Source organism: Puma concolor, chromosome C2, assembly GCF_028749965.1.
Source record: "Puma concolor isolate L17-30 chromosome C2, mPumCon1.1.hap2, whole genome shotgun sequence".
Taxonomy (NCBI): Eukaryota; Metazoa; Chordata; class Mammalia; order Carnivora; family Felidae; genus Puma; species Puma concolor.
Window position 1 is genome coordinate 148,957,635 of NC_141675.1, and position 23,601 is coordinate 148,981,235.

The following is a 23,601-nucleotide window of genomic DNA, read 5'->3' on the forward strand; positions in this document are numbered from 1 at the left end:
ACACTGGTCTTCCTGGACAGTGAAGATTTGCTGATTCATCTTTATATTTTTTTCCCCCCCGGATTCTGTTTAGGTCCCCAAGCAAGAACTATTCTTATGCAATCAAGTTTACCACAGGCTCAGCTGGCTTCAATTTGGTAAGGAATGAAAAGTTCCTTGGTTTGTATAAAGTGGCTTACATTGGTATGGCTTAATGGGTCTTCAGATTGATACGATTATTTATAGATGGGGACATAGGGATTGTGCTTAATTTTCCAATCAGCTGTGATGATTACCTCTCTTTTCCCCCTTTTTGATTTTGAAAAATACAAAAGCAGAGAGATTAATGAATGCTCAAGAACTCCTAACACAGTTTAAGTAAGTCTCAACTTGTGTCTGCCCTGGTTCTCCCCTCCTCCTTCCTGGTTATTTTAAGTCAGATCTCAGTGATTATATCATTTTCATCTGCAGATATTTCAGCCTGTATCTCCAAAAGGGATTTTTTTTTTAAGAGGACTATAATATCAGTAGTCGAATAAAAAATTTTCAATAGTAATTCTTATTAAGTTAATCAGGTAGTGTTCAAATTCCTTAGGTTGACTTGTGATTTTTTTGTAGTTGATTGGTTCAAACCAGATGTAAATAAATCTATATTTTGCATCAACTCATTGACACGTTTAAGTGTTCTAAAAACTTCCCCTTGTTCTCCACCCTCACCCCCGAAAAGAAAAACCTGGATATTTTGTCCTATAGTTTCTCCACTCTAACTTCTGATGGTTGCATCCTTGTGTTAATTTATTCCTGTGAGTAGATTGGTCATTGGATCTAGAGCAAGGTTTCTCCACTTAACACTGTTGGCCATTTGGGCCCCATACTTTTTTGTTGTCGGGAGCTGTTCTGTGTATTATAGGTTGTTCAGTAGCCTCTCTGGTCTCTACCTACTAGATGCCAGTAACATGACCCCCATCCCCAGGTGTGACAAAGATGTCTCCATATACTGACAAATGTCCCTGGGATACAAAATCATCCCACTCATGAGAACCACTCATCAAATTCAAGTTTGATTTTTTTTTTTTTTTTTTTTTTTTTTTTTTTGCAAGACTACATGAGAGATATTACTGTGTACTTCCACTGGGGGGAGGAGGGAGGGCACATAAATGTCTCTGGCTATTTTGTAATGATTTTTAATAGCTTGAATTGCTTTAATTGCTTACATGCGAGGTTCATGATTTTGCCGTAGGGCCCATTGATATGGTTGCTTCATAAGTCGTCACGCTCTAGTGCTAGTCCCTTCACCCATCCTGGTTCCTTCTGCTTTGTGTTAAAGGATCTTCCTTTTGCAATCGAATAATAATAGACCAGTTAATAAACACAATAGACCAGTTAATACGACACATCCAGATCTTTTTAAGTCTGGGTATGTGCCAGTATCCTAGGGCCCTCTGAAATATAAACTTGAGATCTAACATTTATGGAGGTTGACTGGCAGTTTATTAGGTATGTTTGTGACACTGGAATATATTGAAATGCTTAAGTTTCTCACTTATAACCTGCTCTCTCTGAAAAAAAATACTTGAGACTTATCCTGCTAGAGTATTATTATATTCCCTTTCTATACAACAAAAAGGTATTTTAATTAAACGTTTACAGCGATTATTTAAGCAAGTAGCGGGGGGGAAAAAGAACTCCACTGCCTTCTAATCGAATTTACCCAGGAGTGGCTGGTGATGGGGCATGGGAAGGAGGAGAGGATAAGAAAGAGCTGGCAGGAACCTGGCATCTGGAAATTACAAAGCTAGAGGGACAGAAAAGAGATCAGTGGCTGCCAGGGGCTGTGGGCAAGGCAAGGGGGTGACTGAGAGACTTGGGGGAATTTTGGGTGGTGATGGAACTATTGCGTGTGGTGTGATACACAGCTGACTGAATTCAGTTACACAACTGAATCTGTCAAAACTTGCAGAACTGTGCTCTAGAAAGGGCAAATGTCACTGCATGGACATTATACCTTAAAACTGAAAACCAAAACGGCGTATGCCACCTAAGGAAGTTTTAGACTTAAGAGGAGTTTCTTGATTTATGGCCTCAGCAGAGCCAGTTTCCCAATGCAGTATCTGTCCTGTTCTCATTCTGGTGAACGGCTTTGTTGTCTGGCATCCTCTTTTGGTGTTGTTAAGTGAAATCACATTCTTGGACTTGCTGGAAAAATCTGTTCACTGTCATTAACTATTAGGGCATGTCGATTATGGGGAATGGTGGCCGTTGATCTTGAGATTAAGGAGCAGCAAACACCTTGACTCTGAGGCAGAAGGCCATAAGGATCCACCCTTGTAGGTCTAGGTCAGCCACAGGCCAACTAACCTAAATGGGTGGAACCTGGCCTGCGTCTGTTTTTAGAAGGTTTTCCGCTCATTTATTTATGGATCGTCCACGGCTGCTTTCCTGCTGCAAGGGCAGAATTCAGTGTGATAGAGACCGTGTCTTGGAAAGCTTAAATGTTTACTATCTGACCTGATAGTTTGCCGAGCATAGTGTTTAAAGACACATAAAATGTGGGTATGATGCATTTTAAATGGGCTGGCAGGGATTGAGAAAAGCATAATTATAATCATAGTTAACATTTGCTGAATGCCATCCCAACTGTATGGATTGTCTCATTTTTATCTTTCCAACAGTATTATGAAATAGGCACTATTTTTATAAACCGACAAGGCATAGAGAGACTCAATTGGCCTAGAGTCAGAATGAGAAAACAGAACATTTCAATCACTCATGAATAGTAACAAGCATGCATTTTCGTGAAGTTAGAAAGTAATTAACTTTTTTGAATAGGAATCTTTCTGACATTGATCAAGATGGAAAACTCACAGCAGAAGAATTTATCCTGGCTATGCACCTGATTGATGTAGCGATGTCTGGCCAACCACTGCCACCTGTCCTGCCTCCAGAGTACATTCCGCCTTCCTTTAGGTAAAGAACATTTGGCTCTTATAAGAAACTGTGTGTTTGGTATGTGAATTTCAAACTGGGCTTTGTTGGCTACGTATCTTTTGCTCATTTTTATTCCTGGTAAGTAAATGAAATATCCATGAAGTGAAGAAAATCTTATCTAGGCCCTGTGTTAATCTTGGACCTGTTCTTTAAAGTATTTATAGTATATTAGTAAAATACCAAAAGAGGGATGATTTTTGTACCAATCTATATAGTCAAAGTTCAGCAAAAATGTTAGCAGTTAAAGTACAACTAAAATAACTTGTATGTAGACAACAAGGCAGGGAGGGATGCCTGGGTGGCTCAGTCAGTTAAGCATCCAACTCTTGATTTTGGCGCAGGTCATGATCTCATGGTTGTGGGATTGAGTCCCACATGAGGCTCCCTGCTGAGCATGGAGCTGGCTTGGACTTCTCTCTCTCTCCCTCTCTCTCTGCCCCTCCCTCCCCCCAAAAAACAAAAAATAAGAGAAAAGAAGGCAGGGAAATTCTGCCTGTGAATTCTATACATTGGATAGGCAACAAAATACTGGCAATGTAGAAATTATAGTCAGGAAGCTAATTAAAGAAAATTATCCTAGTCTGAAACACAGTTTCAGTAGAGATATCAAGAGTAGACCAAGGTCCAGTTGGGAGAGATCTGCGGTGACTGGTATCCTCTACCTACACACGCCACACACACCTCCCCTCCCAGACAACGATGTCTTTAGGCTTTAATTTAAAAGACAAACATGAAATCTTACAAGCACAAAGAACAGAAAACACACACACACACAAATAAGACTTTCTGGGAAAGCCGAGGGGAAGGAATCCCCACAAAAAGAAAAGAAACGGTGCTGCTGCTGTGAGCGCATACATGGAGTGAGCTGAGAAAATTGACTGTAGGAAGAAATGGTAGTTGGGCGGTTTGTAAGGTCTGACAGTTGAAAAAATCACCACAAGAGACACAAGGCTGGAAGCTGATAAAAAAAAAAAACCAAAAAAAAACCGCGTTAAAACAAAAAGGTAGATTGGTTTCAAAGAGCAAGGTTAATGGTTTAAGGTGAAACTAATCAGGCAACTAAGTGATTTGTTTTAGGGACTGTAAAGTGTAGAGATTTCATGTGTTTATTATGAGATAAAATGGAAAAAAAGATTTTGTAAGGGGAAGAGAGAGGCTTCCATTCAGCTGAGCTGCTAATCTTCCTTGATGGATTTCATGTTCCATAAAAGGGTAATGGTAACAACAGTGAACTCTTGATTGTGGACCCAGGCACCGTTCTAGACACACGATGCCTAGACTGAATTAATAATAATAACAATAATTAAAGATTAGACACTCGATGATTATTCACTAATTCAGTCCTTAGCAATTGCCCTGATTTAGGTGATAATTCTAAATATCCAAATAAGCTTGGCACTTAGCCTCTGGTAGCATTCATGTACTCATTTTTAAAAACCTCTTTGTAAACAGGACCAGATCTTTATCTTTTCCTCACGATACGTGAGATTTTCTCCATGATGTGGCATCATCTTTAAAAATTCTTTTCCACCGTTGGCTCGGTGCTACCTAGACGGCTTTGTGTGAATCCATTTTTTTTTTGCTTTGTTTCCCCAATTGCAGACGAGTTCGATCTGGCAGTGGTATATCTGTCATCAGCTCAACGGCAGTAGATCAGAGGTTACCAGAGGAACCAGTTTTAGAAGATGAGCAGCAACAGCTAGAGAAGAAATTGCCCGGTAAGGCAGTCTTTCCATTTCAGTTACATCATATTAGAGGTTTTCCGCCTCTAAGGCAAAGATGGGGGTAAAAAGAAATGTAGCTTCTGACATTCTTGCTGTATTCCCTTTAACTGACCTTAGAAAGGAGACACTTTTAACATGTTTTGGATTTGACTATAGGTAGAGAAATAAGAACATTACGGACTTGGCTACTTTTAAACTGAAATCTGATTATTTACCAGCAACCAAAAATTTTATAGCTGTTATTTATAGAACACTCAAAGTTGGTAAACCTTTACAGTGCTTGCTTAGTACCACCAGTGCCAAAATAGGATGTAAAACTGCCTCTTGTTATTTTCTCACACTGTTATAAGAAAATTGGAAACTCCTTAATAACAGGAAGCTATTTTAAATTTGGTAAGAACCTATTTTAAAACACCTTCATTGGAGCGTCTGGGTGGCTCAGTTGAGTGTCCAACTCTTGATTTTGGCTCAGGTCATGATCCCAGGGTCCTGGGACTGAGCCCCGCGTCAGGCTCTGTGCTGAGTGTGGAGCTCGCTTAAGATTCTCTCCCCACCCCCCGCCCCCTGCCTCTTTCTCCTGCTTGCACTCTCTCTCAAATTAAAAAAAAAAAATATGCAAATAAATAAAATTTAAAAATCCTCATCTATAATAATAAGCTCATCACACTATTAAAATATTCTAGAGCGGCTATGAATTATTGATAATGAGATGATAATTGATACTAAGAGGCAAATGAAATTTATTATGGAGTCTCTCTATATTAATTTTCATATTTTCTTATATTTGTCAGTGTCATTTAGCTGCATTTAAAGTGCTCAGTGGTTAACTAGCCTGCTCAGGACACTAGCTCTCCCGATTTCCTCTTTAAATTAAATTTTTTTTCTATTTACTGATAAACTTCTTATTGATAATGTTCTTTGTGTGAAGCTATGTGTTGAGTACGGTGAAGAATTTAAACGTTAACAGTGTGGTCCGCACCATCAAGAAGGTTATAATAGAATTGAGGATTTAGGGCATCCATAGAAATAATCACCAAAGCAGTACCTAAGTGTGGTAAAGTCCTGAAGACAGTAGCATAGATGCACAGCACAGCTTACTTACGCGGGTTGGCATAGACTGGGAAAGGCATGAGGTAGAAATCTCTGTGCAGGAGGTCTCAGTCACGTTGAGACTGAAGATGAATAGGGTCATTACAAGTGGGAAGGAAGAACATTTCAGGTTGGTAATAATGGGAATGAAGTCTCAAAGGCAAATAAGGACAGGAATCCTTTGAATATGGAATTTTCTTTTCCTGTTGGTAGTTAGACATTCATTTAGAGTTCTGAACAGGAAGTGACATCATTGGTTTTTTGTTCATGCATTCTTTCTTTGAGTGGCCATTTATTATGTGCCTCCTCTGTAGCAGAAACAGGGCCAGGTATTGGAACTAAGATGTGTAGGGACCTTTAGGGTTTTTTTTAAATTGGGGTAAAATTCACATAACAGAAATTTGATCATTAAAAAATATACAGTTCAGGGGCGCCTGGGTGGCGCAGTCGGTTAAGCGTCCGACTTCAGCCAGGTCACGATCTCGCGGTCCGTGAGTTCGAGCCCCGCGTCGGGCTCTGGGCTGATGGCTCAGAGCCTGGAGCCTGTTGCCGATTCTGTGTCTCCCTCTCTCTCTGCCCCTCCCCCGTTCATGCTCTGTCTCTCTCTGTCCCAAAAATAAATAAACGTTTAAAAAAAAAAAAAATATATATATATATATATATATATATATATATATATATATATATATATATATACAGTTCAGTGGCTGTCTTAGGGTAGGCTGCCATAATAAAGTATAGTAGTCTAGGTGGCTTAAATAGCAGAAGTGAATTAATTTCTCACAGTTCTGGAGGCCAGGAAGTCCAACATTAGGATGCCATCCAATTCAGTTCCTGGTCAGGCTGTCTTTCTGGCGTGCAGATGGCGATCTTCTTTTTGTGCCCTCATATCACTTTTCCTTGGTGTGTGCACATGAGAAGAGAGAAATCTCTTTTTCTCTCTTCCTCTCTTCCTCGGTAAAGCCATTAATCCCACCCTCAGGACCTTATCTTAACCCTGATTAAATAACATCACATTAGGGCTTAGACTTCAGCACAGGAAGTCTGCAGGTTATTCAGTCCATGACAGTGTTGTTCAGTATACTGACAGTGTTGTGCAGCCATCAGCTCTGTCTAGTGCTGAGATGTTTTCATCACCCCAAAAGAAAACTCCATACGCAGTGACTCCTGATTCCCCCCCTCTCCCAGCCCTGGCAGTCAGCAGTCTGCTTTCTGCCTCTTGGGATTTACCTGTCTGGGACATTTCATATAAATGGTCTTGTACAGGGAGTGGCCTTTCACTTATCAAGATAGTTTTGATTCATGCATGTTGTAGCATGTATCATTATTACTTCCTTCCTTTCTGTGATTGAGCGGACTTTCAATTTTAAGGTAGCAAAGTAAAACGGATATACCTCCTCCGCAGTCAGTAAAAGAGCAAGAAGGACAAGAAAACCAAAACACACTTAACCGTGTTTGGTCTCTAATCCACAACTGTAATGTCTGAGGAATGTCTGTCTAAAGCAGCAAAGGCCAAACAGGAATGTGGGAAGAAGCCAAGGAAGGGTGCCCACAGTTACAGATCTCAAGACCAAGTATCAAGTGACAGTTCTGAAAATAGGGCACAATGGGAATGGCGTGCTACACAGGCAGGCCTTGAGAGCTTCTCTGGTCTGGGGTCGGTTCCAAGGAGGAGCATGTGAGGCAAACACAAAATTGAATGGACACTGCTGAAGACATAGGAAGGGGCATGAAAACATGAAGGGACATTGGGAATTTATTTTTAAAGGAAAAGGAAATGGTTATAAACAGAATGATAGCAAGGATTAGAGAAAAAAATGATTGGCCTGGGAAATAAGGCTAAAATTCCTAATTGGTGTTCTCAAAGAAGGAGACTGAATGATGGATTAGAAAAAAATCATTGGCTGAATGTGATCTGCATAGTGATTAGGGTACATCTTGTTCTTCATTATGAAATGTAGAATACTCACCTACCTACCTCTGCCTTCAGAAATCGTCTTGTTAGAACAGAAGACACACAAGCACAGTTACAAGCTGAGGAGAGAGAGGTAGGGAGGGAAAGATTCATGGTACAGGAAAGTCAGGGGGTCAATTGCTCAATCAAGGTGATGGAGAAGGAAAGCATAAACAGGGAAGGAAAGGAGGTTGGTGGTGATACAGAATTGCAGCTTTAGAAAGATTATTCTACAGGTGGTGTTCAGTGTTTTGAATGCCATGACGTGGTATTTGTCATGGAGGGGAGAGTATGTTAGCAAAGAACTTAGGATTTTTTCTTAATTGAGATAAAATTGGTATATAGTACTGTATTAGTTTCAGGTGTACAGCATAATTCAGTGTTTGCATACACTACAAAGTGATCACTATGGTAGGTCCAGTTACCATCCATCACCATACAGTTGACCCCCTTCACTCTTTTCTCCCACCCCCAAACTCCCTTTCTCTTTGGTAACCCCCCATTCTCTTTCTATATCTGTGAGTTTTGTTTTGTTTTTATTCCATATATAAGTGAAATCAGATGATATATGTCTGTTTGACTTGTTTTACTTAGCATAATACCCGCAAGGTCCATCCGTGTTGTTGCAAATGATTTCCTTCTTTTTTATGGCTCAATAATAATGCATTTTCTTTATCCAGTCATCCACCGAGAGACACTTAGGTTGTTTGCATGTCTTGGCTATTGTAAACAATGCTGTAATGAACATGGGGGTACAGATATCTTTTTGAAAAATTTTGTTTTCTTGGGTAAATGTCCAGAAGTGGAATTGGTGGGTCATCTGGCAGTTTTGTTTTATTTTGTTTTGTTATGTTTTTGAGGGACCTCTATACTGTTCTTCTGTAGTGGCTACACCAATTGACATTCCTCCCGACAGTGTGTGAGGGTTCCCTATTCTCCACAATCTCTCCAACACTTGTTATTCCTTGTCTTTTTGATAATAGTCATTTTGACAGGTGTGAGATGACATCTCATGTGGTTTTGATTCACATTTCTGTGATGATTAATGATGATGAGCATCTCCTCATGTGCCTGTTGACCATCTGTACAGCTTCTTTGCAAAAATGTCTACTCAGATCTTCTGCTCTATTTTTTAATCAGATTGTTTTATGTTGCGTTATATGAGTTTTTTATATATTTTAGATACTAGCCCATTATCGGATACGTGATTTGCAAATATCTTCTCTCATTGCAAAGGTTGTCTTTTTATTTTGTTGATAGTCTCCTTCACTGTGCAGAAGCTTTGTAGTTTGATATAATCCCATTTGTTTGTTTTTTCTTTCATTATTCTTGCCTTTGGAATCAGTTCCAGAAAGCAGTGTTCCATGAGTCATGTCAGTGAGCCTAGTCAGTGATGTTTCTGATAGGAGTTTCATGGTTTTAGGCCTGCATTCAAGTCTTTAATCTGTTTTGAGCTAATTTTTACATATGGTGTAAGAAGAGAGTGTGTTGTAGACTCTAGGTCTGGAGTTCTCTCTTGTCCAGCAAGAGAGCGGGACTCAGGGTTGAAAATGTGAGAGAGGCTAATACCCAGGAGGAGACAAGAGCCCTGAGTAAGGGTCCTTGCTCCCTTTTTTATTAGGATCAGAATGCTTACAAGTGTGATGGGCATGGACAGACTGTCAGTGAAACCGTGAACTTTAACTCATGGGCTCATGGGCATGGGGAAGAGGGGGTTTTGGAGATATGCGGTGTTAGGGGTTTGGGTCAATACAAGACAAGATTCTGGTGCAGGGTGGAAAGTTGTTTATAGCAAACATGAGGCCCCACCTCTGTTTACCTAAACTAGCCAAGGTGACAAGAAAGACAGAGCATGCTACCTCAGGGTCAACAAGACATCTTTCTTTTGCTAATTAGCTCCACTCTGGGCAACTGGCCCTGCTGTGGTCTATAGCTCTATTTACCTGTTTACCTAATTGGTCCTTCCTTCTTGTGAAAGCAGCTTTCTGCTATTGTCCTATACCTTTGCCCTTTACTGGGGACCTTTGCCCCCTTTACCTAATCTTATTTACCTACTCTTGTTTACCCAAACTTGGGTGTGTTCATCCTATGGCTTTCTAATTCTTTATGCCTTGTTAAGCCATCAGTGCAGGCTCAGGGAATTCCTAAGCTTGTTCCCTGCAAGAGTGGTCCAGTTTCATTCTTTTGCATGTGCAGTTTTCTAGCACCATTTATTGAGGAGACTTTTCTTTCTCCATTGTGTATTTTTGTTTTATTTGTTGTAAATGAGTTGACCATATAAGTGTGGGTTTGTTCCTGGGCTCTATTCTGTTCCATTCATCTGTGCCTGTTTTTATGCCAATAATACTGCTTTGATTACTATAGCCTTGTAGTATAGTTTGAAATCAGGGAGCACGATACCTCCAGCTTTGTGCTTCTTTCTCTCAAGTCTGCTTTGGCTATTCAGGGTCTTTTGTGGTTCCATATAAATTTTAGAATTATTCTAGTTCTGTGAAAAATGCTATTGGAATTTTGATAGGAACTGCATTGAATTTGAAGGTTGCTTTGTGTAATATGGACATTTTAACAATATTAATTTTTCCAATCCAATTCTGATCATGGAATACTTTTCCACTGAATTATGTCTTTTGTTTCTTGCATCAGTGTCTTATAGTTTTCAGTGTACGAGTCTTTCACCTTCTTGGTTAAATTTGTTCCTAGGACTGAGTCTCTCTCTCTCTCTCAAAATAAAGAAACATTAAATTTAAAAAAAAAATGTTTTTTTAATTTTTTTTAATGTTTTATTCAATTTTTGAGGGGGGGGAGAGAGACAGAGACAGAGACAGAGAGTGAGTGGGGGAGGGGCAGAGAGAGAGGGAGACACAGAATCCGAAGCAGGCTCCAGGCTCTGAGCTGTCAGCACAGAGCCCGATGCGGGGCTCAAACCCACGAACTGTGAGATTGTGACCTGAGCTGAAGTCGGACGCTTAACCGACTGAGCCACCCAGGCGCCCCCCCCAAAAAATTTTTTTTTTAAAAGGGGCGCCTGGGTGGCTCAGTTGGTTGAGCGTCCATCATGACTTCGGCTCAGGTCATGATCTCACACTTGTGAGTTCTAGCCCCACGTATGGCTCTGTGCTGACAGCTCAGAGCCTGGAGCCTGCTTCCGATTCTGTGTCTCCCTCTCTCTCTGCCCCTCCCCTTCTTGTGCTCTCTCTCTCTCTCTCTCTCTATCTCAAAATAAATAAACATTAAATTAAAAAAAATTTTTTTAATTTATTCCTAGGTATTCTTTTTGATGCCATCATGAATGGGATTGTTTTCTTAATTTCTCCTTCTACTGGCTAATTATTAGTACTGTATAGAAATGCAACTAATTTCTGTATATTGCTTTTGTATCCTGCAGTTTACTTTACTGAATCAAGTTCTTGGTTCTAAAAGGTATTTAGTGTCCTCGTGGTCACAGGCAGGAAGGGCACGGGCAGGAAGGAAACTTGGGGAGTTCTGGTTTGCATTTACACTACAGATTTCAAATGTGCCACCGAACGTTTCCTTTGAAAATAGTGTTGAAAATCATGACTTTTCATAGTTTCTCTGCTTCTCGTTTTAAAGTAACATTTGAGGATAAGAAGCGTGAGAATTTTGAGCGTGGCAACCTGGAACTGGAGAAGCGGAGGCAGGCTCTCCTGGAACAGCAGCGCAAAGAGCAGGAGCGCCTGGCCCAGCTCGAGCGCGCGGAGCAGGAGAGGAAAGAGCGGGAGCGCCAGGAGCAGGAGCGCAAGAGACAACTGGAGCTGGAGAAGCAACTGGAAAAGCAGCGGGAACTAGAACGGCAGAGAGAGGAGGAGAGGAGGAAGGAAATCGAGAGGCGGGAGGTAAGCAGCCACGGAGCCACCCCCACAGTCAGCGCGTGTGGCTTGCTCCCCTTCTCTCTTAATTGGTCAGGTGGCAGGTTAACACAGTCTCCTTCCTTTTACAGTTGCGAACGTTTAGTATGTTCACCAAGCTATGTGACCCTGACCTCTGTCTGATTCCAGAGCACGTTCCTCACCCCAAGAAGAGCTCTCTTCCCCATTAAGCAGTTACTTCCCATCCGCCTCTCCCTGCCCTTAACAGCCACTCATTTATTTGTTTTCTGTGTCCACAGGTTGGCCTGTTGTGGACATTTCACAAGTGGGATCATATACCATGTGCCCTTCTGTGTCTGGCTTCCACTTAGCTTGTTTTCAAGTCCCAAGTTGTAGCGTGAATCAATACTTTATTCCTTTTTATGACCGGATAATACTCCAGTACACGGATGTACCACATTATATTTATCCATTCATGAGTTGATGGACGTTTGAGTTGTTTTCAACTTTTTTGACTATTATGAATAATGCTGCTAAGAACATTCACACTCAAGGGGCGCCTGGGTGGCTCAGTCGGTTAAGCGCCCGACTCTTGCTTTCAGTTCCGGTCACCGTCTCGTGGTTCATGAGATTGAGCCCCCCCTTCGGGTGCTGTGCTGACAGTACGGAGCCTGCTTGGGGTTCCCTCTCTCTGTCTCTCTCCCTCCCTCCCTCCCCCTCCCCCATTTACATTTGCGCGCTCTCAAAATAAATAAAAACTAAAATATATACATATATTTATAACTATATGTATATATACACATATATATATATAAATATTTACACTCAAGCTTTTGATAATTCAGTCTCTTAACAAAAACCACTGATATTTGTTGAGAATTTTTCAGACTTTCTTCTCTGCATTTAAAAATGTATGTAGCAATATAAAAGGTTATATATGGTTGGAGAGGTTGGGGATTTAGTGCAATTTTTTTTTAAAGCCCTGTAATGATCTCATACTAATTATATTGTCTGTGCCCTTTTTTTTCCACTTTAAAAAAAACGTGTGTGGGAAATCTTCAATATATTGGATGAAAGGCCTCATCAATTTGGTGCCATACTGGATAAGGGCTAAGCCAGCCTTTTGTCCGAATTTCCAGTTAAGCACATTGCTACTGAGGCAATGCCATGATTCTTTTGTGTGAATGAAATCTATTTTATAGATGGGAGATTTTCCTTTATAAAAACACAAAACACAATACTTTGGTTTCATCTCCTTTTATTGCTTCAGAAAATTTAGGGCAGTAAGCCTCTGTTCAGGCAGAGACACACAGATACCAACAGGGTTTTAATTTCCAGAATGGACAGCCAAAGGACTCAATGCCTTCCTTTCCTCCGTGTTGTTTTTTTTTTTTTTTTTTTTTCCCAAGACACTTTAGAGTATTTATTAAGAACTATTTAATAGGCATTTACCAGGTACCAGGCATTGATAGTCCCTAGAGATATACTGACGGATAGTATTCCACCTGTCCTCTGGCCTGTAAAAGGGTAGTTGGAGTAAGTAGCAATTACAGTAAAGAGTGCCAGGTGCTCTTTACCCAGCAGCCATCAGAGTCAGCTCTGAGGAGCGCTGACGTTGCCACAGAAATTACAGAAGCTTCTGTGGTAAAAGAAGATGAATGATTAGGGGGCTGGAGGGCAACAAATTTTAAGACTTGAGGTAAATAATTTCTTTTTGGGTAGAAGAAAGTTTTGTTTTGGGGGGATATTTCTTGTTTTTTCTTTTTGTTCTAGGGGTTTGGATTTTGATTTTACTAGATTTTACTAGATTTTTCCTTACCCTCCATGAGTCAGTAAATAAGGAAGAAAGGTTATTTTTTTTTTATCACTTCAAGCACTCTTGAAGGCACAAACAGTCAAATTGCAACGATGACATGAATCCTGTCCTCATCTTATCTAATAGCCTTTCTAAATATTCGTTTCTTTTTTTCCATAGAAGGAATACTACATTTGTATAAATTTTGTGTTGCTATTTTGTAATAGAATTTCTTGCAGTGTGTAACATTTTATCCCTGAAAGAAAAGACTTCCTAGATGTTATGTTTATTAAGAGACATTGTATAATGTAAGAACTAAAAAATTAATAAGCTGTCTGTTTGTAAATGTCACAGGCTGCAAAACGAGAACTTGAAAGGCAACGACAACTTGAATGGGAACGGAATCGAAGACAAGAACTACTCAATCAAAGAAACAAAGAACAAGAAGACATAGTTGTACTGAAAGCAAAGAAAAAGACTCTGGAATTTGAATTAGAAGCTCTAGTGAGTGAAGTTTGATTATGCTTTGGGAATACAGTTGACCCTGCGCAGTCAGAACTCTGTAACTCCTGACTCCCCTAACACATAACTACTAGTAGCCTACTGTTGACTGGAAGCCTTACTGATAACACAAATAGTTGATTAACACATATTTCATATGTTATATTTATCATATACTGCATTCTTTTAATAAAGTAAGCTAGAGGAAAGAAAATGTTGAGAAAATCATAAAGAGGAGAAAATGCATTTACAGTACTGTACTGTTATTTAAAAACATTTTTTTTAACTTTATTTATTTTGAGAGAGACAGCGCAGTGAGGGAAGGACAGAGAGAGCGGGAGATAGAGAATCCCAAGCAGGCTCTGCACTGTCAACTTGGAGCCCGATGTGGGGGTCAAACTCATGAAACCATGAGATCATGACCTGAGCCCAAACCAAGAGTAGGATGCTTAACCGACTGAGCCACCCAGGTGCCCCAGTACTGTACTGTTATTTATCGAAAAAAATCCGTGTGTATGTGGACCCCTGGAGTTCACCCTCGTGTTGTTCAAGGGTCAGCTGTACAGTAACACTGAACCATTAAAAATGGTAATAATAATAATTTTTCATGTGTTAAAGAATGATAAAAAGCATCAACTAGAAGGAAAACTTCAAGATATCAGATGTCGATTGACCACCCAAAGGCAAGAAATTGAGAGTACGAACAAATCCAGAGAGTTGAGGATTGCAGAAATCACCCATCTACAGCAACAGTTACAGGTGAGAAAACACATCCCTTAACAGCTTTTTGGCTTTCCCTGCTTTTCCTCTGATTCATTTCACTCATTTATTCCTACAAGCACCCAGCCTCCATGAGGTACTGGGCTCTGGGAAGCAAATACGAAGTTGACAAAGCCCTGGTCTGAAAAGGAGTCTGTCAAGGAAACAAACTCAACATGCTTGCTGAGCATTGCTGCGTGCCAGGCCAGACGCTCTCAGAGGCGCTGAGGGTCCAGCAGTGAGCGGAGATGAGAGCCCCCCCTTCACGGAGCTTACCTTCTATCTGCAGGGCAGGACACCGACAAAAGAAGTCAAGTGTGTACTCTTAGAGTATGAGAGTGAGTAGGAAACAGAGTCCTGGAGAGAAGGAGGGCAGTTATTTATTATTTTTTTTGTAAGATTTTATTTTTGGGGTACCTGGATTGGCTTAGTTGGTTTGAGTGTCCGACTCTTGATTTTGGCTCAGGTCATGATCCCAAGGTTGTGGGATCAAGCCCTCATCAGGCTCTTTACTAAGCATGGAACCTGCTTAAGATTCTCTTTCTCTTTCTCTCTCTCCCTCTCTCCTTCCCCCCCTCCACCCCTCTCCCCCACTCACACTCTCTCAATAAAAATACAATAATACAATACAACAAAAATTATTTTATTTTATATTATTTCAAGTAATCGCTACACCCGAGGTGGGGCTTGAACTCAAAACCCCAGGATCAAGAGTCATACATTTCACCAACTGAGCCAGCCAGGCGCCTGCAAGGGCAGTTTTTTAAATTAGGTGGTCAGGACAGGCTTCCCTGTAAGGGTCCATTTGAGCAAAGACTTAAAAGAGAGAAGCGGTTAAGCTGTGTGGCTTTCTGGCAGAACGAGCTGTAGGTACGGAGACAGCAGTGTGAGAGCTGTGAGGCTATAGCCCGTGTTTGGGATGTGCTTACAGCAAGGAGGCCGCTGTGGTTGGAGCAGGCAGGGACTGGATCACCTGGGACATGTAGTTCACTCATGAGACTTTGACTTTACCGTGATCATCACAATAAGGGAGTGCGGCTCAGTATTTTAACAGGAGTATGAGAGAGAATTATACCGAATAGTTGGGGACATAATGGAATGCTATCAGCAGTTCTGCTTCCGTTTATTAGGTATCCAGAGTTGACCACCAAGTTGCATAATATCACCTGGTTTGGTTTCACTTGTTGAACTGGGGGCAGGGGATGTCAAATTCATGTAGATGCTGTTCTGCTTGTCATCATGAAAGATGATCATTTTTGAGGTTTGTGACTTTCCTCAGCCTGATGATTTGAGATTTATCCATACTTGTGAGCAGATCAGTAGGTTGTTCGTTTTCATCCCTAAGTAGTATTTCCTGTTGATTGACATTTGGGTTCTTTCCAGTTTGGAACTTTTATGCATAAAACTGCAATGGGTATTTATTTGCAAGTCTTGATGTGGAAATATGTTTTATTTCTCTTATTTGTGTATTAACTTTTAGGAATGGAATTACCGTGTCCTATAAATATAGGCTAACCCTACGGGAGACCGTCAGACTGTTTCCAGGGTGGTTGTACCATTTTATTTTCTTTCTACATTTTACACTTTACATGTGTGAGTGCTTCAGTAGTTTCTCATCCTGGCCAACACTTGCTTTGTCATTATTTGTAATGAATATTTCTGACGGATGTGTCACAGTATCTCATGTGGCTTTAATTTGCATATCCCTGAAAGCTAGTGGTGTTGGGCCTCACTTCATACTCACTGTATTGGTATGTATCTTCTTGTGTGTGTCTTTTGTGAACAGATCTTTTGCCCATTTTTTGTTGGGTTATTTACCTTACTGTGGAACTGTAAAGAGTTCTTTATATATTTTTGTATCAAGTCCTTTGTCATATATTTTTACCTTCCCTTACAGCTTCCATTTTTGTCATGGTGTTTTTTGAGAAGTTTTAAGTTGTCGGGAAGTTCAGTTTATTAATTTTTTCTTTTATGGTTTACGTTTTTTTGTGTTCTAAGAAATCTTTGGCCATCCCAAGGTTGCAGACATTTTCTCTTAACGTTTTCTTCCAGGATTTTTACAGTTTTCTCTTTTATGTTTAAATCTGTAATCCATTTCACATTGATTTTTATGAAAGTGTAAAGTAAGGGGTGAGGTTCATCTTTTTTTTTTCCATACCAATACCCAATTGTTGTAGCAACATTTATAGAAAACACTGTCCTTTTCCCTTATTGAATTACCTTGGTTGTTGAAAATCAATTAATGTGAAATCTTCAGTAGTATTCTTTTTTCAAATTATTTTGGCTATTTTCATCCTTTACATTTCCACGTGTTAGAATTTGCTTGTCAGTTTTTACAAAAGATACTTAGAATTTTGATTGGTGTTTCATTGAATTTATAGATCACTTTGGGAAGAATTGACATCTTAATAATATTGAGTCTTATGCTATATTTCTCGATTTTATTCAGGTTATATTATAGTTTTCAATGTATACGTTTTGTGTATATTTCACAAAGTTTATCCCTGTTTTGTGGTTTTTTGACTCTATTGTATATTGCATATTTTTACTTCAGTTTCCAATTGATGCCAGTATATAGAGACAGAATTTTTACGTGTCAACCTTATATCTACAATATTGCTTAACTCATTTTCGGCTTCCTTAGAGTTCCTATGTATAAAATATATGGTCTGTGAATAGAGACAGCTTTATTGCTTCCTTTCTAACCTATGTACTTTTCATTTCTTCATCTTAATTGCACTGATCACAGCCTCTAGTACTATGTTAAATAGAAGTGGTGAGAGTCTCCATCTTAAGGGGAAAGCATTCAATTTCTGACTATTAAGTATGATGTTAACTATAGGTGTTTTTGTTAGATTCCCTTTATCAAGTTGAGGGACTTCCTTCCTGTTCCTTTTTTGCTGAGAGTTTTAGTCATGAATGGGTGTTGAATTGGCTCATAACTTTTTTTTTCTGCATCTACTGAGATGTTCACATGTTTTTTCTCCTTTATTTTGTTCATATGGTGATTTATGTTGATTAAAATTTGAATGTTAAACCAACCTTCTATTCCTGAGATAAAACCATATTTGGTCATGGTGTATTGTCATTTAAAAAAATATTTAACTTGATTCAATTTGCTATTACTATCTTTCACTTAAGTTCATGAAAGATATTGGTTTATAGTTTTCTTGTAATATCCTTACCTAGTTTTGTTATCAGGGTAATAAATGAGAAAATAGTTGGAGAGTATTCTTTCCTCTATTTTCTAAAAAAGTTTGTATTGAAATGGTGTCTTTTCTTTAAGTTTTTCATTCATCAGTGAAATAAATCATCTGGGCCTGGAGTCTTTTTCTTTCTTTCTTTCTTTTTTTTTTTTTTTTGACTTTTATTTTAGAAAGAGAGAGCTGGGGAGGGGGCAGAGGGAGAGAGAGAATCTCAGGCAGGCTCCACACTCAGCAAAGAACCCAACTTGGGACTCTATCCCAGGACCCTGGGATCATGACCTGAGCCAAAATCATGAGTTGAACACTCAACTGACTGAGCCACCCAGGCGCCCCTTGTGGTAGGACTTTTAATTGCAAAAATGTATTTAATAAATATAGGGGTATTTACATTTTCTGTTTCATCTTGAGTCTAATGATTTGTATCTTTCAGTGATTTTTTTCGTTTCATCCAAGTTGTCAAATTCATTTGTATAAAGTTGTTTTATAATATTTTCTTATTCTTTGCAAGTCTGTAGTATCTATAGTGATGTCACTTTTTTCATTCCTGATCATGGGAATTTGTATCTTCTCTACCCCTTCCGATTTTTCCTTTTTCCCTTTCTTTCCGTTCTCATCCTCCTCTTCTCCATCAATCTAACTAGAAGTTTATTGGTTTCATTGATTTTTTTTGAAATAAGCTTTTGGTTGTATTGATTTTTCTTTATGGTTTATCTGTTTTCTGTTTCATTTACTTATACTCTTTATTATTTCCTTCCACCTACTTATTTTGGCTATAATTTCCTTTTTTCTAGCTTCATAAAAAGGAAGCTTAGATTACTGAACTTGAACCTTTTTTCATTTTTGATATAAACATTTTAAGGTATAAATTTCCTTCTAAGCATTATCATAGCCATATTTCACAAATTTTTAATGTGTTTTCATATTCATTCAATTCAAAAGCCTTTTTATTTCCTTGGTAATTTCTTCTTTATTTAGGATTATGCTGTTTAGTTTCCAGATATTTGGATTGTTTCCCATATATTGTACTGATTTCTGATTTATTTATATTATAAACTGTGAGCATAGCATGTATAATTTCAATTCTTATTAATCTTTTTGAGTTTACTGTGACTTATTTTATGACTCAGCATATGATCTATGTTGGTGATTATTTTATGTGCACTTGTAAAGAATGTGCACTCTGTTGTAGTTGGGTGGAGTGTCCCATAAACGTCAATCAGAGCAAATTGATTCATGGTGTTTTTTGTGTTTTCTCTGTCCTTACTGATTTTGTGACGTCTTCCAGCGGTTGCAAGAAGGGTGTTGAAAGCTCTAGCATTATAAATTTTTCCATTTTCTTCCCAGTTCTGTCAGTTATTTTTTCATGTACTATGAAGTCCTAATCGATTTGAGATATTAGGATATGACATACAATGTAAATAGTATCAGATGTTCACTGCTAGAAGTTGTTTGAACATATTAAAAAATGCATGTACCTTTTAAAAGTATATACTTCTGTATGGTAACTTTTTTTTATATATGTCTTTCATTAACTGTGAGAAGTTTCATAAAATATTCTTTTGGAAAATTTAGGAGTGAAGGCCATGTGTTTATTATCTCACCGAATGCTCTGTGACCAAACACATTTTTATTATTGAAGTTTGATACTTAGTATGTTCACTTATTGATAATAAAATACAAATCAGGGTTCCTGAAAAAGTAGTGAAGTGGAAGATAACACATGGTTTGAAGTAGGCCATGTATATCACAGGTTATGAGATGTTGGTTCCCTTTCCTTACCGGAAATTAGCAAATATTTGCTATGTAGCTGAGTCAGGTGGCCTTTCATATTAGTTTGACTTATTTCAGAAACTTAGGTTGGCATTTAAAAGTGATGTTGATATAAGTAAAATAGCCTCTGATCCGAGCTAGGCTTTATCTTGATGCATCATTGTTTATCTTGGTTCAGGAAAGAAACTTTGGGATTGGGTGAAGTAAAGGGCCTTTCCTCAGTTGAGGGAGGAGAATAGGAGAAGCTCAGTTGGCTGGCCCTTTCTGGGGAAACAGTCTGAATTGTATATTCTTTTTTGTCCAGATTTGGGGAAAGGGATATGGATTATTCATATGAGAAGATGCTTCCAGATCCTCTCTGTTGAGCTAAATCTCTCTACGATTCAGACTTGGCGCACACAGAAATTTATTGTATATAAGCCAGTCTGTATCTAAGGACGGTTGTTCCAAAAAGACTGTTCCTTAGCCTGTGATGAAGATTTTCAATTAAGGCATTTTTATTTTTTGATACCAAAATTCAATGCAAAGAGATTTTATTTTCAAGTTTTTATTTAAATTCCAGTTAGTTAACATATAGTGTAATGTTAGTTTCAGATGTAGAATTTAGTGATTCATCTCTTACAACACCCAGTGCTCAAGGTAAAAATGAACATCAACTATTTGTTATTCTGTGCTGGAAAGGCTGTTACTTACTGAAATGTGTAGAAACGACATAGGATAATTTCAGTTGAAAAGCAACTCCAGGGGCGCCTGGGTGGCGCAGTCGGTTAAGCGTCCGACTTCAGCCAGGTCACGATCTCGCGGTCCGTGAGTTCGAGCCCCGCGTCGGGCTCTGGGCTGATGGCTCGGAGCCTGGAGCCTGTTTCCGATTCTGTGTCTCCCTCTCTCTCTGCCCCTTGCCTGTTCATGCTCTGTCTCTCTCTGTCCCAAAAATAAATAAACGTTGAAAAAAAAAAAAAAGAAAAGCAACTCCATTGCCTAATGGGTCATCCACAAATACTCAAATAGCCTTTGAGTGGGTTAGCTTTTTTCTTATATCAGTTAAAAAATAGTTGGTTCAAGACTTTTGTGTACCTGTTTAAAATTGTAGGTCCATCCTCAGTGGTTGGAAAACATATATGGCAGCCAAGATTCTGTTGTTAGGAATCTCATTTTGATGTCTGTTTCCATCTTCAGGTGTATGGTAAACCTCACTTCAGCCCTGTGAAATATCCAAGTTCAGAATAGAGTCGTTCCTGTTCAAACCACTGAGTCAGTTTACAAACAAGGTCCCTGTATTTACATTTGATCCCAGTGCAAGGGAGAGATCATTCCTTTCAGTTTTCTCTGCTGAGTTGTACTTAGAGTACTTTTTTTCAAGCTTATAAATAGACAGTAAGTCAACAAAAATTTAAGAAATGTCAAGAGAGCCATAACTGTCTTAGCTTTATTTCAGTGAAAAGCATTTGGCAAATAGTTAATTGCTTGGCAAGAAAGCAGGCGCTGCCCTGACTGATTAGATGCAGTTTCAACATACAGGATTTGGGGATGAGATTAGATGAATCTTTGAGGGATGAGAAAACAGAGTTCTGTCTGCTTGGCCAGAACATAGGTTTCGTAGGTTTCCTTGTCATTTCATTGTTGTTTTCCTCCTTCTCTCCTAGGAGGCTCAGCAAATGCTTGGAAGACTTATTCCAGAGAAACAGATACTCAATGACCAATTAAAACAAGTTCAGCAAAACAGTTTACACAGTAGGTGTTTTCTTTTTCAAATTGGCCTTTATCCTTTCCTAATGGTAAGAATTTCCTCCAGTGTAATGAGACCATTTAAAAGGCGTTTTCCTCACTGCCAGTTTGCTTTTCTTACCTTGCCATGTTTTTCTAAAATAGGAGATTCACTTCTGACACTCAAAAGAGCGTTAGAAGCAAAAGAAGTGGCTCGTCAGCAGCTCCGAGACCAACTGGATGAAGTTGAGAAAGAAACCAGGTCGAAACTACAGGAGATTGATATTTTCAATAATCAGCTGAAGGTAACTATCCATTGTGTTCCTACGTCTACGTCCTACCCTTTAATTTTTCTAACTGGCCAGATGATTAGTTGATATTTAGTCCCAGGTAGAAAAACTTATGCTGGTTTGTCCGCCTTCCTGAAAGCCTTCATACTTACCCTGCAATCTGAATTGCACTTGTCTCTTTAACATATAAAGATGAATTTGGTGTTTGTTAAATGAAAGCTGAGGGAGGGGCCGCCACATGACACCTGTCTTCAACCTGAATTACATTTTTATACATCTCCATCCTTTTGTCTGTTGCACACTACATCAAGTCGGAGTCCAGAAGCTAGGCTCCAAAAGAGTCTGTCTTTTGTTCTTTGAAGACGACTAGAAAGGGATTGTTTTCCCTTTGAAAACTACGAATTGTTCTGCCACTTCTTACCTTCAAGATTGTCCTTGAATGGGAGTCTTTATTTTGTTACTTCACATTTTAAAGTGTTATTATTTAATGGAGTAATGGCTTTTGCCCCTGTGGCAGAAGTGGTAGATGGTTTTGTCACGTTTGCATCATAGAATTTAGGAAAATGCCAAAGCGCTTAAGGAATGTAAAAGTGGTTATGACAGCCTCCTTGTGATTGGTGCCTTTGATTTAACTTCAGTTTTATCATCTTAAGACTGTTACAAGAAAACCAGAGTGCAAGGCAGTTAATTTCCTACCAACAATGAGCATATACTGTAGATTTAAGTAAATACTGGAATTTTTAGTCAATTATATTCTCATAATAAATGGACCATACTTTTCATTTTCATTTCCCATCTCAAAATCCTTTATACTTAATTCTGATTTTGCTTTTGGCACTAGGAAAAAGTAAAACTCCTTTATTATTAAAAAGAGGGAAAAAACCCAGGAAGACTATTTAAGATTTTAGTTGGCCTTTGGAATGAGATTCTAAGCCATATTGTTCAGACATCTGAGTCTGAGGTATTTGCGTCTCCCCCTCACCCCCGCCTCCCCAGAGTAATAGGTAATGAACTTTTCTCAACCAACTAAGTGTTTTTCTTTGCTTTGATTCTTACACAGAATATGTACTTGTGTGTGGGGGTCTATATGTATGTTCCATACTTGTACGTATATCACTGTATGTGATATATAAGTACTGGGAGTAGAGCTGTAAGTTCTCCCTCTCTAGAATAAGCCCAATAAAAATGCTCACATTAACTCTCACTGTAACTTGTCACTATTTCAAGCAAAAAGAATATGATTACAGTGCTTTTTAGTAGTCTCTTAGAATATAAACTGTTAAATGTTCAGGTATCTTCTGAACCCCAGGCAGTAGTCCAGATTTCTGCCTTGATCTTAGGATTCCTTTCTCTAGAAATTGGACTCCCAAAACAAAGTTCATGTATTAGAGGATGACCCTGCAGTGGATGATTTTTTCCCAAATGCCGAGTCTATTTATGGATCATTTTGGCCGTTGAATTGCTGTTGCCATCACTGAGTCCCTGTTACTGTGTTTGATTAATGCTGCCTTTACTGTTAGAGTTGCTGATACAAAGTCTAACTTTAGCCCTTTATCCCATTTTATTCCTTTTCCCAAATATATTCATTTTTAAATAAGAATATTTCTTTCTGTCTTCATTTTTATTTTGGTTTTCCATTATTAACTTTAGTGTAGAGAGTAAAAAAATTACAGGCCAGTATAGCTTTACTGTTTTATTTAACAACTGATTTGGAGAACTCGACAAATATGTTTTATTGCCTTACGGTTATTATTTCTAGTATTCCTCTCATGCCTGGTGAAACCACAACAGAAACAGTTAAATCGAACAATCAAAGGGTTTATAATTTGATTGAGACAACTCCAGAGGCAGATTTAAGACTTCGTCTCTTGAGTATCTCCTGCCTACTTTTCTTTGTTGTAGTCACATTGGAAAATATGAAGCATTTTTTCCCTGACTTTAGAGCATGTATTCTTTAGTAACTATAACTCTTGTATGATGAGATGGACCAGGAGAGCCAGCATTCGGACCCCTGG

The 23,601-nt window shown here is 38.9% G+C and overlaps 1 protein-coding gene across 5 annotated transcripts in view; it reads left to right on the forward strand.

The window, feature by feature from the left end:
• The window catches only part of ITSN1 (intersectin 1), a 220,595-nt gene that overhangs the window by 102,100 nt on the left and 94,894 nt on the right, over positions 1 to 23,601 (forward strand). For all 5 annotated transcript variants that reach the window (XM_086675891.1, XM_086675894.1, XM_086675893.1 and 2 more), the window contains exons 9-16: positions 74 to 137; positions 2,809 to 2,946; positions 4,570 to 4,685; positions 11,326 to 11,588; positions 13,711 to 13,860; positions 14,476 to 14,616; positions 21,236 to 21,323; positions 21,462 to 21,601. In XM_086675891.1, the coding sequence (XP_086532017.1) occupies positions 74 to 137; positions 2,809 to 2,946; positions 4,570 to 4,685; positions 11,326 to 11,588; positions 13,711 to 13,860; positions 14,476 to 14,616; positions 21,236 to 21,323; positions 21,462 to 21,601 (1,100 nt within the window). The remainder of the gene's footprint in view (positions 1 to 73; positions 138 to 2,808; positions 2,947 to 4,569; positions 4,686 to 11,325; positions 11,589 to 13,710; positions 13,861 to 14,475; positions 14,617 to 21,235; positions 21,324 to 21,461; positions 21,602 to 23,601) is intronic.